This window comes from Girardinichthys multiradiatus, chromosome 2 (genome assembly GCF_021462225.1).
Source record: "Girardinichthys multiradiatus isolate DD_20200921_A chromosome 2, DD_fGirMul_XY1, whole genome shotgun sequence".
Taxonomy (NCBI): Eukaryota; Metazoa; Chordata; class Actinopteri; order Cyprinodontiformes; family Goodeidae; genus Girardinichthys; species Girardinichthys multiradiatus.
The window spans coordinates 7,242,973-7,257,559 of record NC_061795.1 but is presented as its reverse complement, the minus strand read 5'-3'; the positions used below and the strand labels follow the sequence as shown (position 1 = coordinate 7,257,559).

The following is a 14,587-nucleotide window of genomic DNA, read 5'->3' as shown; positions in this document are numbered from 1 at the left end:
GAGAGACCTCATGCAAAAACTACGCATAAACATTGTCTCTACAGAAGTAGGCATGAATGCTGTGGTTGAGGAGGGCGCCCTAGTATTGCATGGGCCCTCACAGCCACACTATTACTGGTCCTTAGATCTAGGCCCCACATCAGCAGCACGAGAGTTGCTAAGAAAAACAAGAGAAAAGCAAACTTTCCAACAAACTCAATACATGCCAGATTCTGATCTTCATGTAACTATGAGGTATAAATACTCTCCAGGACCAGATCATAAATGTGATACAGTTTTCCATAGAGAATAAATTCAAGCAATAACTGTACAACATTTGTATGTTGATCCCAGTACAGGAAAATCATTTGCCTCTGTCATACTGTCTGAAAAACAGCTCCAACAGTTCAGGGGCGATACACCCCATTTGTCATTAACCAAACCCTCAGAGGGTCAACGGAAGGAATCAGGAGACTTTGTACAACATGCCCAATGAGGAAAATATGAACCATTGAGTAACTCTGAGTGGAAAATAGGTCACAGAACTGGAATACTAAAACTCACCCCATGGTGGAGAATCAAGGTAGACCCAAAAACACACCTAGATGATACAGAATGACAACTCCAGGGTTTGCCTGAAGGTGAGGAAATGAACATGCACCGTGCCTTAGATACGGTCCCATCTGACCTTTGGTCACAATCATCTACTGATGTAGGCCTCATAAAAGGCTTCCCTCCATACAAAGTAAAACTAAGATCAGAAAAACGCCCATTGGTTCGCCAATATCCACTTAAACCAGAGGCTGAGGAAGGCATTAAACCAGTAATCCAGTACATGTTAAAGTCACGAATATTAAGAGAAGCACCAGATGCAACCTGCAATACACCCATTTTTCCAGTTCAGAAAGTTAATACAGGAAAGTGGCGAATGGTTCAGGACTTGAGACCCATAAATGATATACGGTACTAGAGCATGCAGCCCCGGATGTGCCCAATCCGCATACTCTACTACATTCTCTGGCACCAGATAAAAAATATTTCTCAGTAGTGGACCTTAGTAACGCCTTTTTCACAGTACCTTTACATGATGAATCACAACATCTTTTTGTGTTCCAATTTAAAGGGAAATAGTACACTTATACAAAACTCCCACAGGGCTTTAGTGAAAGTCCCCATGTGTACACACAAGCACTAAGATATTCAATGAGTACCTGCATAATACCTGAACACAGTCAAGTCCTGTTATATGTGGATGGCATTCTCATTGCCTCAGATACAAAACAAAACTGCAAAGAGGCAACAATAACAGTGTTACAACATTTACACCAAACAGGAGATAAAGCCTCCAAGAATAAACTGTAGTTTATTGAGGACACACTTTATCACAGCATGGCCACTCCTTGTTAAATAGCAGAAAGACAGCAATACAAGAGGCCCCCAAACCCCGTACCAAACAACAAATGATGTACTTTCTGGGCCTATGTAATTTGTGCAGGGAATGGTTGCCAGATTATGCAGCAATTGTCCAGCTATTACAGTCTATGATTTATGGTAAGGACATGGCACTAAGAGACAAAATCATCTGGACAGAGGAAAGAAGCATTTATTGATTTGAAAAATTTGCTACAAACCACTGTCACACTAGTATTACCAGATTATAGTCAACCATTCACACTTTGTGTGGATGCCTGTCAAGGTTATATGAAACCAGTATTGACCCAACCGTTTGGTTCAAAAGACAGACCACTTGCATTTTATTCAAAGAAACTGGACCCAGTGGCGGCCGGGTTTCCAGCCTGTTTGCAGGCTTGTGCTGCAGCTGCAGAAGCTGTAAAGCAAACTGCTGAGTTAGTATTATGCCACCCACTTACACTGAAAGTTCCTCATTCAGTTTCGCTCGTGTAGCTTCAGACCTCACTTCCCTTTTTAACACATTTTAACCTGCTAAAAAGATTACTTTCAGATTACAATCATTGCTGTACAGCTAACATCTCACATTGCCCTCTGTAAATGTAAAGCACATCAAACAGATGCAACAGAAGAAGCACGAGGAAACAATTTTGCAGACACTTCTGCAAACGCAGCTGCGAAACTTCCCCTCACTCTGAGCATGTCAGATCTGTTATTTATAGATGCGGACGTGCTGAAAGACTCGCAGCACACTGCAGCAGCAACAGAGATAAAAACTTGGCTCTCCAGAGGAGCAGTACAAATAGAAGGAATCTATAAAAATAGATTCCATTCTACCAAAACAATTATACAAAACCGCCGCGTTGGTGACACATGGTAATACTCATGTGTCAAGGGGAGGTATGGAACATCTAGTAAATCATCAATTCTATACTATAATTTTTTCCGACTATGCAAAAACCTTTTGTAGGTCATGTATCATCTGCTGTAAACATAACTCACAAGGCAACATGAGACCCAAAAGGGGACAGTTCCCAGCAGCAGCACATCCATTTCATACCATACACATGGATTTCATTAAACTTTCATGGTCACAAGGAAAGAAATACTGTCTAGTGGTTATAGATGCCTTTTCCAAATGGGTTGAAATATACCCAGCAAAACACTGTGATGCTCTGACAGTAGCAAAAAACCTAGTAGCACATTTCTTCCCCAATTATGGCATTCCTCAAATCATCAGGTCAGATAATGGAACACACTTTGTGAATAACATTATAGAACTATGTTCTAAAGCTTTAGGATTTCAGTTAAAAATCACTGTTCTTACCATCCCCAGAGTGCAGCCTGGTGGAAAGAACAAATGGAACAATTAAAAACAGACTAAGAAAGACAGTGAAAGAAACGGGAAGGCCATGGCCAGATTGCCTTTCCCTAGTAAAGCTGTGGATGAGCATAACACCTAATCACACTGGGCTCACCCCATTTGAAATAGTGCATGGAAGGCCCTTTCCACTGCCATCAGAAATGAATGACATAGAAAAAGCACAAAAGGAAACCTCATTAGCTGAATGGATGAATAAAATGTTACAAATGAAAGAAACACAGTTGCCCAGTAGTCTGCCGGTAAACTCTGCTCCCGTTCCACAGAATAACCTGAGGCCTGGAGACCAGGTCCTGATCAAAACGTTCCAAAGGAAGGACTGGAGCACCCCTCGCTGGGAAGGACCCTACCAAGTTCTCCTGACCACACTTACAGCATTAGAGACCATCCTGGATACATAAGAGCCACTGCAAGTCAGTCCTGCCTCTGCAGGAGCCAACTCGACTGACGGAGTAGCAGGGAGAAGTCCAGTTACAAAGGGGCTGGTGACCCATAGGGCCCAGCGTGTCAAACCCGGTGAAGAAACCAACTAACCTGCTCTCATTTAGAATGGCTTCCTGCAAAATGTGGACAGGCCTCATAGGGCTGAGCCTTGCACTCACAATTTGACTTTTTTTCTGCCTACAGCAGGATGCAGCACCTCACTGGATAAAAATCTTTTTTGTAGCAATGATAACTTTTGTGGGCTGCATGGTGGTGCAGTTGGTAGCACTGTTGCCTTGCAGCAAGAAGGTCCTGGGTTCAATTCCTGGCTGGGGATCTTTCTTCATGGAGTTTGCATGTTCTCCCTGTGCATGTGTGGGTTCTCACCAGGTACTCTGGCTTCCTCCCACAGTCCAAAGACATGCCTGTTAGGTTAATTGGTCACTCTAAATTGACCTTAGGTGTATGAATGAGTGTGTGCATGGTTGTTTGTGTGTTGCTCTGCGATGGACTGGCAACCTGTCCAGGGTGTACCCTGCCTCTTGCCCATAGACTGCTGGAGATAGGCACCAGCTCCCCCGTGACCCACTATGGAATAAGTGGTAGAAAATGACTGACTGACTGATAGCTTTTGTGTTAACCCTCTGCCTCCTCTCAATTTGTATCATACCATGTTGTAAAATAATGATCAACAGGATAGTAAGCCAATCTGTTACAGTTGCTTATGCCTCCTTGAACCAAGAAGAAATCAGCCCTGCCAGTGATGATGATGATGATGATGACTATGGTGACTGTGTCTCAGTGTCAAATACCAAAGTGTAAATAATGATAAAATTCTGTTACATCCCTTCTCCATAATAATGATCTTACAGCTAAAAATCTGATAAGAAGAGGCTGTTTAAGTGATGACATATGGGAGTTGTGTGAGTATTTTCCTGCATGATAGTCTGTCACAATACAGCAATGTGTTTTGGTTTTCCATCTGACAGGATTTTCGCTCACACAGAGGGAGGTTATTCTTTTGAGATAAGCCAATATCACATTTTATATCTTTTGATTATGTTTGTGATTTCCTATTAATAATTATTTTTATTCTCTTCTCTTCTCATCTTTCATGATAAACAGGGGGGACTGTTAGGTTGAATGTATATACAAGGGTTGGACAATGAAACTGAAACACCTGGTTTTAGACCACAATAATTTATTAGTATGGTGTAGGGCCTCCTTTTGCGGCCAATACAGCATCAATTCATCTTGGGAATGACATATACAGGTCCTGCACAGTGGTCAGAGGGATTTTAAGCCATTCTTCTTGCAGGATATTGGCCAGGTCACTACGTGATACTGGTGGAGGAAAACGTTTCCTGACTCGCTCCTCCAAAACACCCCAAAGTGGCTCAATAATATTTAGATGTGGTGACTGTGCAGGCCATGGGAGATGTTCAACTTCACTTTCATGTTCATCAAACTAATCTTTCACCAGTCTTGCTGTGTGTATTGGTGCATTGTCATCCTGATACACGGCACTGCCTTCAGGATACAATGTTTGAACCATTGGATGCACATGGTCCTCAAGAATGGTTCAGGAGTCCTTGGCAGTGATGCACCCATCTAGCACAAGTATTGGGCCAAGGGAATGCCATGATATGGCAGCCCAAACCATCACTGATCCACCCCCATGCTTCACTCTGGGCATGCAACAGTCTGGGTGGTATGCTTCTTTGGGGCTTCTCCACACCGTAACTCTCCCGGATGTGGGGAAAACAGTAAAGGTGGACTCATCAGAGAACAATACATGTTTCACATTGTCCACAGCACAAGGTTTGTGCTCCTTGCACCATTGAAACCGACATTTGGCATTGGCATGAGTGACCAAAGGTTTGGCTATAGCAGCCCGGCCGTGTATATTGACCCTGTGGAGCTCCCGACGGACAGTTCTGGTGGAAACAGGAGAATTGAGGTGCACATTTAATTCTGCCGTGATTTGGGGAGACGTGGTTTTATGTTTTTTGGATACAATCCGGGTTAGCACCCGAACATCCCTTTCAGACAGCTTCCTCTTGCGTCCACAGTTAACCCTGTTGGATGTGGTTCGTCCTTCTTGGTGGTATGCTGACATTACCCTGGATACCGTGGCTCTTGATACATCACAAAGACTTGCTGTCTTGGTCACAGAAGCGCCAGCAAGACGTGCCCCAACAATTTGTCCTCTTTTGAACTCCGGTATGTCATCCACAATGTTGTGTGCATTTCAATATTTTGAGCAAAACTGTGCTCTTACCCTGCTAATTGAACCTTCACACTCTGCTCTTACTGGTGCAATGTGCAATCAATGAAGACTGGCTACCAGGCTGGTCCAATTTAGCCATGAAACCTCCCACACTAAAATGACAGGTGTTTCAGTTTCATTGTCCAACCCCTGTATGTGTTTGATTCTGATGATAAGCTATAACCTTCTTTTGTTAGCTTCAACCGCTAACAGCTAAAAACACGTGCTCGCCTACTAAAGATCATTTACCCAAAAAGGTTTTCAATCTAGTAAAATAATATTTCCCTAAATATTATTTTACTAAACTTGATAACTATGTAAACACCATTAAGCCCCATTTCTCAAGAAGGATTTGGTTTTTATTCAAAATATTTCCTTAAGTATTATTTTACTATTTCCTTAATAATATTTATTTAAATATCATTTTGATAAATAAAGGCAGCTAATTAAACACCATTGAGAATTGGTCATCCAGAAAATTGGTTTTATTCAGCATTTTTTAAAATATTATTTTATTAAAATAATATTTTATCTGATCTTGCATTGTGAATGGTTGCCTTAAGGTATACCAATTATTGCCTGGGTTAGTTCCAAGACAAACTTAACTTCATTTCCAGATTCTTCAAGATAATCCTTGGTTCTCAAACATAAACATTGCATGGTAATATTGCATCACTCTTTTTGTCATGGTTTTCAACCATCTTTGTTCAACTTGTTTATATTGTACATAGCCCATTAATCTTTCTAATTCCTTCATTCTGCCTGGTAGTTGGATTGTTATAGCATGGTGAAGAGTTTGTTGATTTAAATATGTTTGACTTTGAATTTACTTATTTTTGTTAATAAACTCGTGTTATAAGAAATTGTGTGAATTCATTCCATGTGTGTGCAGAGTTTTGCTGTTCAATAATGTCAGAGCTTGGCTCATCCCTTTTCAATTTTGTCCTAATACCACCACCTTATTGGGCTGGTATTCACAGGCCCTTAACAGACCGAAATATTATTTAATAAAATATTAAAGTATTAATATTAAATTATATATTCATATTCATAATTACAACAACTGCAATATCTGCTCCATTTCTCTTTAAAAAGTTTTTTTAATAAAAAGGTTCATGATTAAAACAAAATCAGTATCTGATAATCATCAGTAACATAGTCTTTATTTTTTTAAATGTCAAATCATTAAAAACACATCCTTCTACTTGGAAAACCAGTAAGATTAAGTAGCGTATAATTTGTTAGATGTGCGGGGTTTTTATTTCCACTAAGTAGAAGTCAAGAGTCATGACGACTTGGCTGATGGTTCTGGTTCCACTCGGCTCTGGGTGGGACCGATGGATGGAGCATCCTCTCTGGAAAGCAAGTTGTGTTTGCGAAGGTGGCAGGCCTGCTCATAAGGAGGCCGTATAGGTGGCTGCGTGGGGGGAATGTACTGGTACTCTTTACCAGAATCAAGCTGCACAAAGATAAGAATCAGAAAGAGAAATTACATACATTAGATAATTATCCTGATCAGAATCAACTTTATTGGCCACCCAAACCAGGAATCTGATGTGTTTCATGTGCTCTCAGCGTGCAGACATTGGTTGTAAAGATATGAGTTTTGGAAGTGATTAAACAAAATGTGAAATTTAGAATGTACTTCATCCAGAAAATTAAGAATGCATGTTTAAGAAATAAAACAATAAGCCAGTAAGAGAGTAAAAACATAAAATATCTTCAGAAATGTGTGGATCTAATGCCAGCCATGAGTAGTTTGACCCAGCTATTGCCAAATGGTCGGTATGGAGACACTGATCCATTAGTGGGTCCCCTGTGATTTTACATCTTGTAAGCCAGAAAGCTCCGCGGCTACGTCTTGTCCAGCCTATTTTGAGGAATCATGGCCTATTTCCATGTGCAAACCTCAGCAGAAAATGGTTTGTAAAATCAACAAATCTATGTTTTTAATGATCCAAGCATTGCATATCCTCTACAATGATGTTCACAGTAAAAGACGGACTGTTTTGGACCTTGCAGCTCCCTGTCTGTCTGTTTATCTTGTGACATTCTCTTCATGTTGTGCCCAGATAGCTGTCTGTCAGCTGGAAAGCAGCTGAAACACTATTCAATAACATATATGATGTTCAAAGCAAAGCACTTTCATGAGCCAAAACTATCATTGAGCCATATCAAAACAGAGAGAAAACATGCTAGCATTAGCTCATCACAGATGTGAGTTTATTGAAGACTGGAGATGTATTTGTAGAAACAATTCACATGTGAGACTAAGACCTTAGACTTATGCACATGTTCATCCTCTCTGGACCTCCTCTCATACATGGTTGTAGTTAAAGATGTATGCACCAGATCTGATCCAGCCACTTTGACACAATGTAGTTCCTCACCTGTAGGGGATAGGTTCTGTCCGAATCAAAGGCACTGAGGTCACCACATGCTAAGAAGGGAACAATAACACGGTTTGGTCCTTCTAGCTGGTTAAAGTCCACATCTGTAGGGCAAAGACCAGAAACCAGACTGAAGGCACACAAATACAAGCAATATATTTTTTATATAGATATAGAACCAGAACTCATCAAAGACATAGAGAATCTCAAGCCATGAGCTTCAACCAGATGTAACAGATAATTATGAATCAGGTTTAATGTAACTGTATGTGGTTCCTACAGATTTTACTTCCTCACACTGACTCTCTTGCACACACAAACACGGATCTGTTCATGCAGACGCCCCACAGCACCATACCAGTGTCAAACATTTCCATTCCTCCCATTCTTTATAGTTACCATAGGAGTGGTCCAGCAGAGGGTTGGACATGTTGGGGACATAGCCCTCAGGAGGAGAATAATTCTCACAAACCACAAAGGCCTCTGCACAAACAAAACAACAAAACACACTTTATCAGTGAGGAAAACATGCAGAGTTGGTTAAAAAGAAACAATAGTAAAATCAAACCTTTAACAATGATAATATAGGTTAATTTCAGCAACCTACAGCCTTACAATTCACTCAAAAAATAAGAGGGAAAGGTTTTCTGCTACTGGAGCTCTGTGATTGGTCCAGACTGGAGATGTGATGGCTCACCAATGCTGGAGTTCCTGCTGCTGCGAGGCTTGGAGCAGGTCACACTACTGAAGAAGATCTTCAGCTGAGAGTACAGCAGAGTTACATCTTTACCTCTGAAAATCTGAAACAAGACGGACAGGCCGATGTCTCAAGGGACGCATCACTCACAGACTCCAGAGTTACACTGGAGGAATCTGAGCTTATCAAAGTTTGAGCTACTGTTTGCACGACTCATACCAACATCGTTGTTGGTTTTGTAAGTATCACATAGGCAAAACCTCCTCTAATATACTTTGACAAAAAGAATAGATGACTATTTAGGCAAAAATCCAACCCCAACCTCTTATAACGTAGAATTAATATTTTGAAATATGTGTTACGTAACTAATCATGATTTTAATTGGAGTCAATGAAACTTTTAATAACAAGAGGCTAGTACATTTAAAATTTAGTTTAGCTAATCCTCGACACTTCCGAGACGGATCAGAACAAGCCCCCAGATACCCAACATTAATTATATGAAAAATCAACTAATTATTAGTCCCCCCCCCCCCCCAAATAATCTTAGCATCATGTCATAGAACAGGAATTTAAAATGTTAAAATTCCTATAATTATTCAATATATGATAGCTTTGATCAGGACTGAAGTTGATCAATAGATCTTTCCTAAAAAAAAAAAAAAAAAAAAAACTGTTTTTGGAAGAGGACATTTTTGTCCTCAACAAGGTAGTACATTTCCAATCAAATGCTACAAAACGTAAGAAGGCATCAGAGTGAATATTTTGACTAATTCTTGTCATATTATATTATATTATATAAAGCTGATTAGAAACATCCACCAGCTGCCCAACATGTCATGCAGGAAACGGCTCATCTTTTGTGCTTTTTGCATAAATAACAGGAGTAACATCAAGGAATCAAACTGGCCTGAGAACTGTTTAATGTTTGATAGTTTTGATCAGGATTGAAGTAGTTTAAAAGACGCAGAAAAAAGCTGAAAAATATTCATCTGTTAAGTTTTTATAAGCATTTTATGAAAGGGCACATTTTTGTCCCCAATGGGCAAAGAGGGGAGCTAAAACTATTTGAATTCCAACCTTTGTAAATAAAATGTGCCATGTGGACTAATGAAGCAAAAATAATGACTGAGGAGAACAAGGTCATGGTCTGAAGGTCATCACCCCATCACCACCAGGTTAGGTTTACTTCACATTCCGATAAATACAATCTCACTATTGAAAGAAGATCTAATTGCAAATAAAACTGATGTGTTTGTAGTCAAGACCACCTAAACCAAGACCAAGACTTGAGGTGGACCATGCCAGGGACTGAGCAAGAACCGGTGCAGAGACCAAGACCAATGTACAACAGTAAAAACTGACACTTAAAATGTTTTTCTGTTGTATTCGAACTTTAACAAACAGGAGGGGTAGTTGTTCCTTTCTGAATAAACCTTCCAGCTTTTCTGGAAATCGAGGCAGTAGATACAGTGTGAGCTTAGGAAGACAAGGTGATCCAACCTTGGCTACAAATGTTCCTCCAGGTTTCAGGACATGAGTGGTGATGTTTAGAGCCTGTAAGAGACATAGCTGTCAGCGTGACACCATGAAACACCACAAAGGTAAACACCTCTGTACTCACAGCCAATAAGAGCTGAGCCTGGATGTACTCGTCCACATCGTGCAGTCCAGTTACTATGGAAACCAAACAAGAAGAAAAATCAGAAGGAGACAGTGGAGACTTAAAATAAAGCGAGGACAGGCAGGACGGAGAGCTTACCGTCTGGAGCTCCATCACACACCACCAGGTCAGCCGGCTGCCCCTCAAAGTGACAAATTATCTCCTGAGCCGTGGACACCTGGAAGGAGGAAGGACATGAGACTCATTTGTTTCAGGATGAGGGAGGGCATAATGAGTCTCAGGATTATTGTCTCCCCTGGCACAAAACAAATAAGTCTCAAAACCAAAATGGTGCTCAGTCCAGAACTCCTGCAGCAGTCAGTGGAACAGATGTTTGGAAGAGCAAAAAATAAAAGCAAACATCTGGATTTGTTTACGACCTTAGTGATGTCTCCCTGAATCTGAGTGACTCCTGGCAGAGGAGCCATGGCCTGAAGGTCCACTGCAACAATCTTCACCTCCTCACCCCCATTAGCCTTCTCACCCTTCTCTTCCCTGCCTCTGCATTGGAAAGAATGAGCAATCAAATGTAGAATAAACATTGACTTCATTGTTTATTGCTAGTTTACAGTTTTATAAAGATCTACTACACAGAGGAACGGAGACCTGAGTTTTCGACTGAGAACCTGACTCCAGCTGCCTGGTGCTGCACACAGATCCACTGCTCTGTTCACATCTGGAAGAGGAGCAAGAGTTACTGACAAACAGCAGAGGTTCCATATTAGTCAGCTGGTCTTTAGAACACACCAGTCAGCCTTATATATCAAACATCTGCTTAGATCAGATATAAAGGACATTTTGGACGTTAGCCATCCGTTATATGTGATAAAGTTAGTGGATGCTAAGTTAACCCCCCCCCCCCAAAAAAAACGATACCACTTTTGATAAATGGACAGGTTAGTAAGTAGTATTAATAGTGTTCTGCATTGAGTTCATAGCAAACATAGATTATTTCTATCTCAAGAACAAGAGTTGATGAAAAAAGCTGCATTAGGCTGACAAAGGCTGTTTTTGCATTGAAGCACTTTTGCCTGGAGCACCTTATCACCTTTTTACCTTCTTAAAGCATCTTCATGCTGCATTAAACGAGTGGTAAGAAATATATTACAGGCATGGAGAGCTTGGATGCTGGATACTTTATTAGCTAACATTTATTGCAGTTCAAGCAGTTCTTCACATCATGTATATTTCTTTTCTCTGCAGGTCCAGTTGCAAGTCTTTGGGGTCTTTCTCTACCCGCTTTGCACATCTACAAACTTACATTTCTGCAATTCTTCTGGAAAATAGCTCAAGCTCAGTCAGACTGGATGGAGAGCATCTGTAAAAATCAGTTTTTACAACAGATTCTCAGTTCGATTTGGGTCTGGACTTTGACTAGGCCATTCTCACGCAGGAATACACTTTGACCTAATAGGGATAGTATGTTTAGTTTAACTGCCATATATGCCATTTTGCATTTAGTTACATTTTAGTCTCATCTGAGCAGTGCACCTTCTTCCACATGCGCTGGTGAAGATTCTCAGTCATCCAGGACATCATCCTCCTAAATGTTGTCAAGAAACAACAGAAGAAGTCCATTTGCCATCTTAAGCCCTTAGGATTCACCCACATGTTTGCTGTGTCTCCTACATGGCTTGTAGCAAACTGCAGATGGGACTTCTGGCTTTCTTTCAAGAATGGTTTTCTTCTTGCCTCTCTTCCATTAGGACCAGATTTATGGAGTGCACAAACAATAGTTCTCATATGGAAAGATTATCCAACCTAAGTTGTGTATCTCTGCAGCTCCTCCAGATTTACGATGGGCCTCTTGACTGCTTCTCTGATTAATGCTCTCCTTGTCCAGTCAGCCAGTTTAAGAGGACATCCATGTCTTGGTAGGTCAGCAATTGGTCCATCCTCTCTCCATCTTCAGATCATGGATTGAACAGAGCACTGGGTGATGTTCAAGGCTTGAGAAATTGTTGTGTGAACATAACCCTGCTTTAAGCTTCTCCACAATGTTCTCCGTGACCTGTCTGCTGTGTTCCTAGGTCTTCGCAATGCTGTTTGTTCTCTGGTGTTCTCTAATAAACCTATGAGAACTTCACTGAACATTTGCAGTTAGACTCAGATTAACATACACACAGCTGGAAACTGTTTACTTATTAGGCGGCGTCTGAAGGAAATTGACTTTCTGGGGTTTATTTAGGGGTGAAAGGTGGCTCAATGCAAATACCCTTCTGAATTTCCAGATTTGCATTTGTAAAAATGCTCCTTGTCCTTTCACTTTACAATCACATGCTACTTAATGTTGTTTAATGACATAAAATCTAACACAAATCCACAAACGTTTGACGTTGAAATAGGACAAAATGTAAAGCAGTTCAAGGCCTGTGTTTATCTTTGTATATTCTTTTTAAGCATGCACCTGGTGTCCTGTGGGTCTCACCTGAAAACAGGTTGAACTCGTGGTCAAGCTGCAGCAGCTTAAAGGCGCTCCTCGCTCTCCAGCCCTCTTCTTTAGCCAGACGGTAGTAAATATCCCGCTTGTCTTTGGAGGAGCGACCCATCCTGGACCTGTTGTGAGACACACAGAAGCAGAAACACCTCAGCCAAGATTGTGCTGTCCTGTTACATCAGAACCACAAAGGTAACTGGATGGCAGTTGCTACAAGAAACCTAGAGGGTTTTCACACAGCCGTGTACATCGGTTGTTTTTAGTAACATCTATGATGATAGCATTATTATATTAATCCAAACAATCTTCTTTCTGAATAAATGTGTTACACCACTGGGACAATGTATTTGCCGTCTAACACATTTCTTCTGTTTTTGCTTTTTGTCAAACGTTTCAGATCAAGCTAATTTTAAAATCAGACAAATGTAACGAGTAAATACAGATAGGCTCTCATTTATTAAAGAAAAAGAGCTGTCCAAACCAATTTGGCCCAACATAAAAAACAAATTAACCCTTCAACCTGATAACCTAATGTCCCACCATTAGAAGCAACAACTGTCATTAAGTGTTTGTGATAACTGGCAGAGTCTATGGCACCACTGTGGATGAACTGCGACCCACTCTGCTTTGCAGAATTCCTTTAATTATTCAGACAAAATTTTTGTAGGCTGGCAACTGTTTAGAAAATTATTTCCTGATTCTAGATATCTGGCTTCAAAGTGTGGCAACTGAAACTGTCAGCTTTCAGAAATATTGTTAATCAGACTTGGCTTGGAAAGTTTTTTTCCCTTAAAAAATGAAATCATAACATGAAAACAGCTTATTGTAATCATTCCGGTTATCTTTGCTTGACATTAAAATGTGTTGGATGATGTAAGAAAAAACAGGAAAAATCTGTAAGGGGTAAAAACGTTTTCAGTGCACTCTACATGCACCGACGGATAGAGGAACATAAGAAGCCTGCGTCATATTAGCAAATTACTACTTGTTTTTATCACTAGATTAAATCATTCGGCTTTAGGTTCTCTTTAATTCACACGAATAGTTAATAGTTGCTTTTCATTCTCATGTATGTTCACTTCATTCAGTCTGGAGAGCGTGTATGCTAACTCACACAAGATTTTTGTTGTAAAAAACATTTCCGTTTTAATATTTGGAAACGTTTATACAGTTTTACTCACCGTGCACGTCCTTTTTCACTCGTCTGTTGCCAACGGAAGGACCTTTCCGATAGTATCCGCGCCAGCGCCTGTATTAAACCGTTAGACTTTTGAGATTTACATATAAATAAATGACAATGAATATAGTAAATGAGCATAGCTATAGTCGTCTAAGAAAAATAAAAGGATTTTATAAATTAGAAACTTTATACATTTTTAAATATTTTTTTGTTTTCCTGTTTATGAATTGTGTCCACAAGATGGCGCCACTTTAATGTTTTTTTTATTGCAAAGTTACAAGATACAAAACAAGGCAAATAGTACATGTAACACGAATTAACTCAACATCAGCTCACATTAAGCCAGATAATGACTTTCTGTCAAAAATAGGCGCACAACCATAAAACAGAACACCAACAAGGCAGTAAATAAATAAATAAAAGCCAAAAAATAAAATAAAGCATACTTTCCAGGGCATTAGGAACATTGAACATCATATATTTTGTACATTTAAAGTGTACCAAGTATATAAAAAGGACAAACAAAAAACAACTAAATAAAATTAGACAAAGGGCATTCTTATATCAGGTTAAATTGTTCCAGCAGTGATTATAATTGGACTGCAAGTTTAGTTTTGACCAGTCTCAGAGACTCAGAATATAAATCAAAATCATTTTCCAATGTCTAAAAGTGGGCTTGGTTTTGAAATACCTACATTTATGAACGGAGAATTTTCCCATCAATATAAGAAAGTTTCCTAAATACTCAAATGATTTGT

At 40.0% G+C, this 14,587-nt stretch overlaps 1 protein-coding gene across 1 annotated transcript in view; it reads right to left on the bottom strand.

The window, feature by feature from the left end:
- Nucleotides 1-6,600: 6,600 nt before the first annotated feature.
- ftsj1 (FtsJ RNA 2'-O-methyltransferase 1) overlaps nucleotides 6,601-14,587 on the bottom strand; it is a 20,265-nt gene continuing 12,278 nt past the window's right edge. The window contains exons 2-12 of the mRNA XM_047383761.1: nucleotides 13,831-13,898; nucleotides 12,641-12,768; nucleotides 10,819-10,888; nucleotides 10,593-10,713; nucleotides 10,312-10,390; nucleotides 10,174-10,226; nucleotides 10,053-10,106; nucleotides 8,550-8,652; nucleotides 8,252-8,335; nucleotides 7,853-7,956; nucleotides 6,601-6,921 (exon numbers count right to left, since the gene is read on the bottom strand). Coding sequence (XP_047239717.1) covers nucleotides 6,748-6,921; nucleotides 7,853-7,956; nucleotides 8,252-8,335; nucleotides 8,550-8,652; nucleotides 10,053-10,106; nucleotides 10,174-10,226; nucleotides 10,312-10,390; nucleotides 10,593-10,713; nucleotides 10,819-10,888; nucleotides 12,641-12,761 — 963 coding nt within the window. The 5' untranslated portion in view covers nucleotides 12,762-12,768; nucleotides 13,831-13,898 and the 3' untranslated portion in view covers nucleotides 6,601-6,747. The remainder of the gene's footprint in view (nucleotides 6,922-7,852; nucleotides 7,957-8,251; nucleotides 8,336-8,549; nucleotides 8,653-10,052; nucleotides 10,107-10,173; nucleotides 10,227-10,311; nucleotides 10,391-10,592; nucleotides 10,714-10,818; nucleotides 10,889-12,640; nucleotides 12,769-13,830; nucleotides 13,899-14,587) is intronic.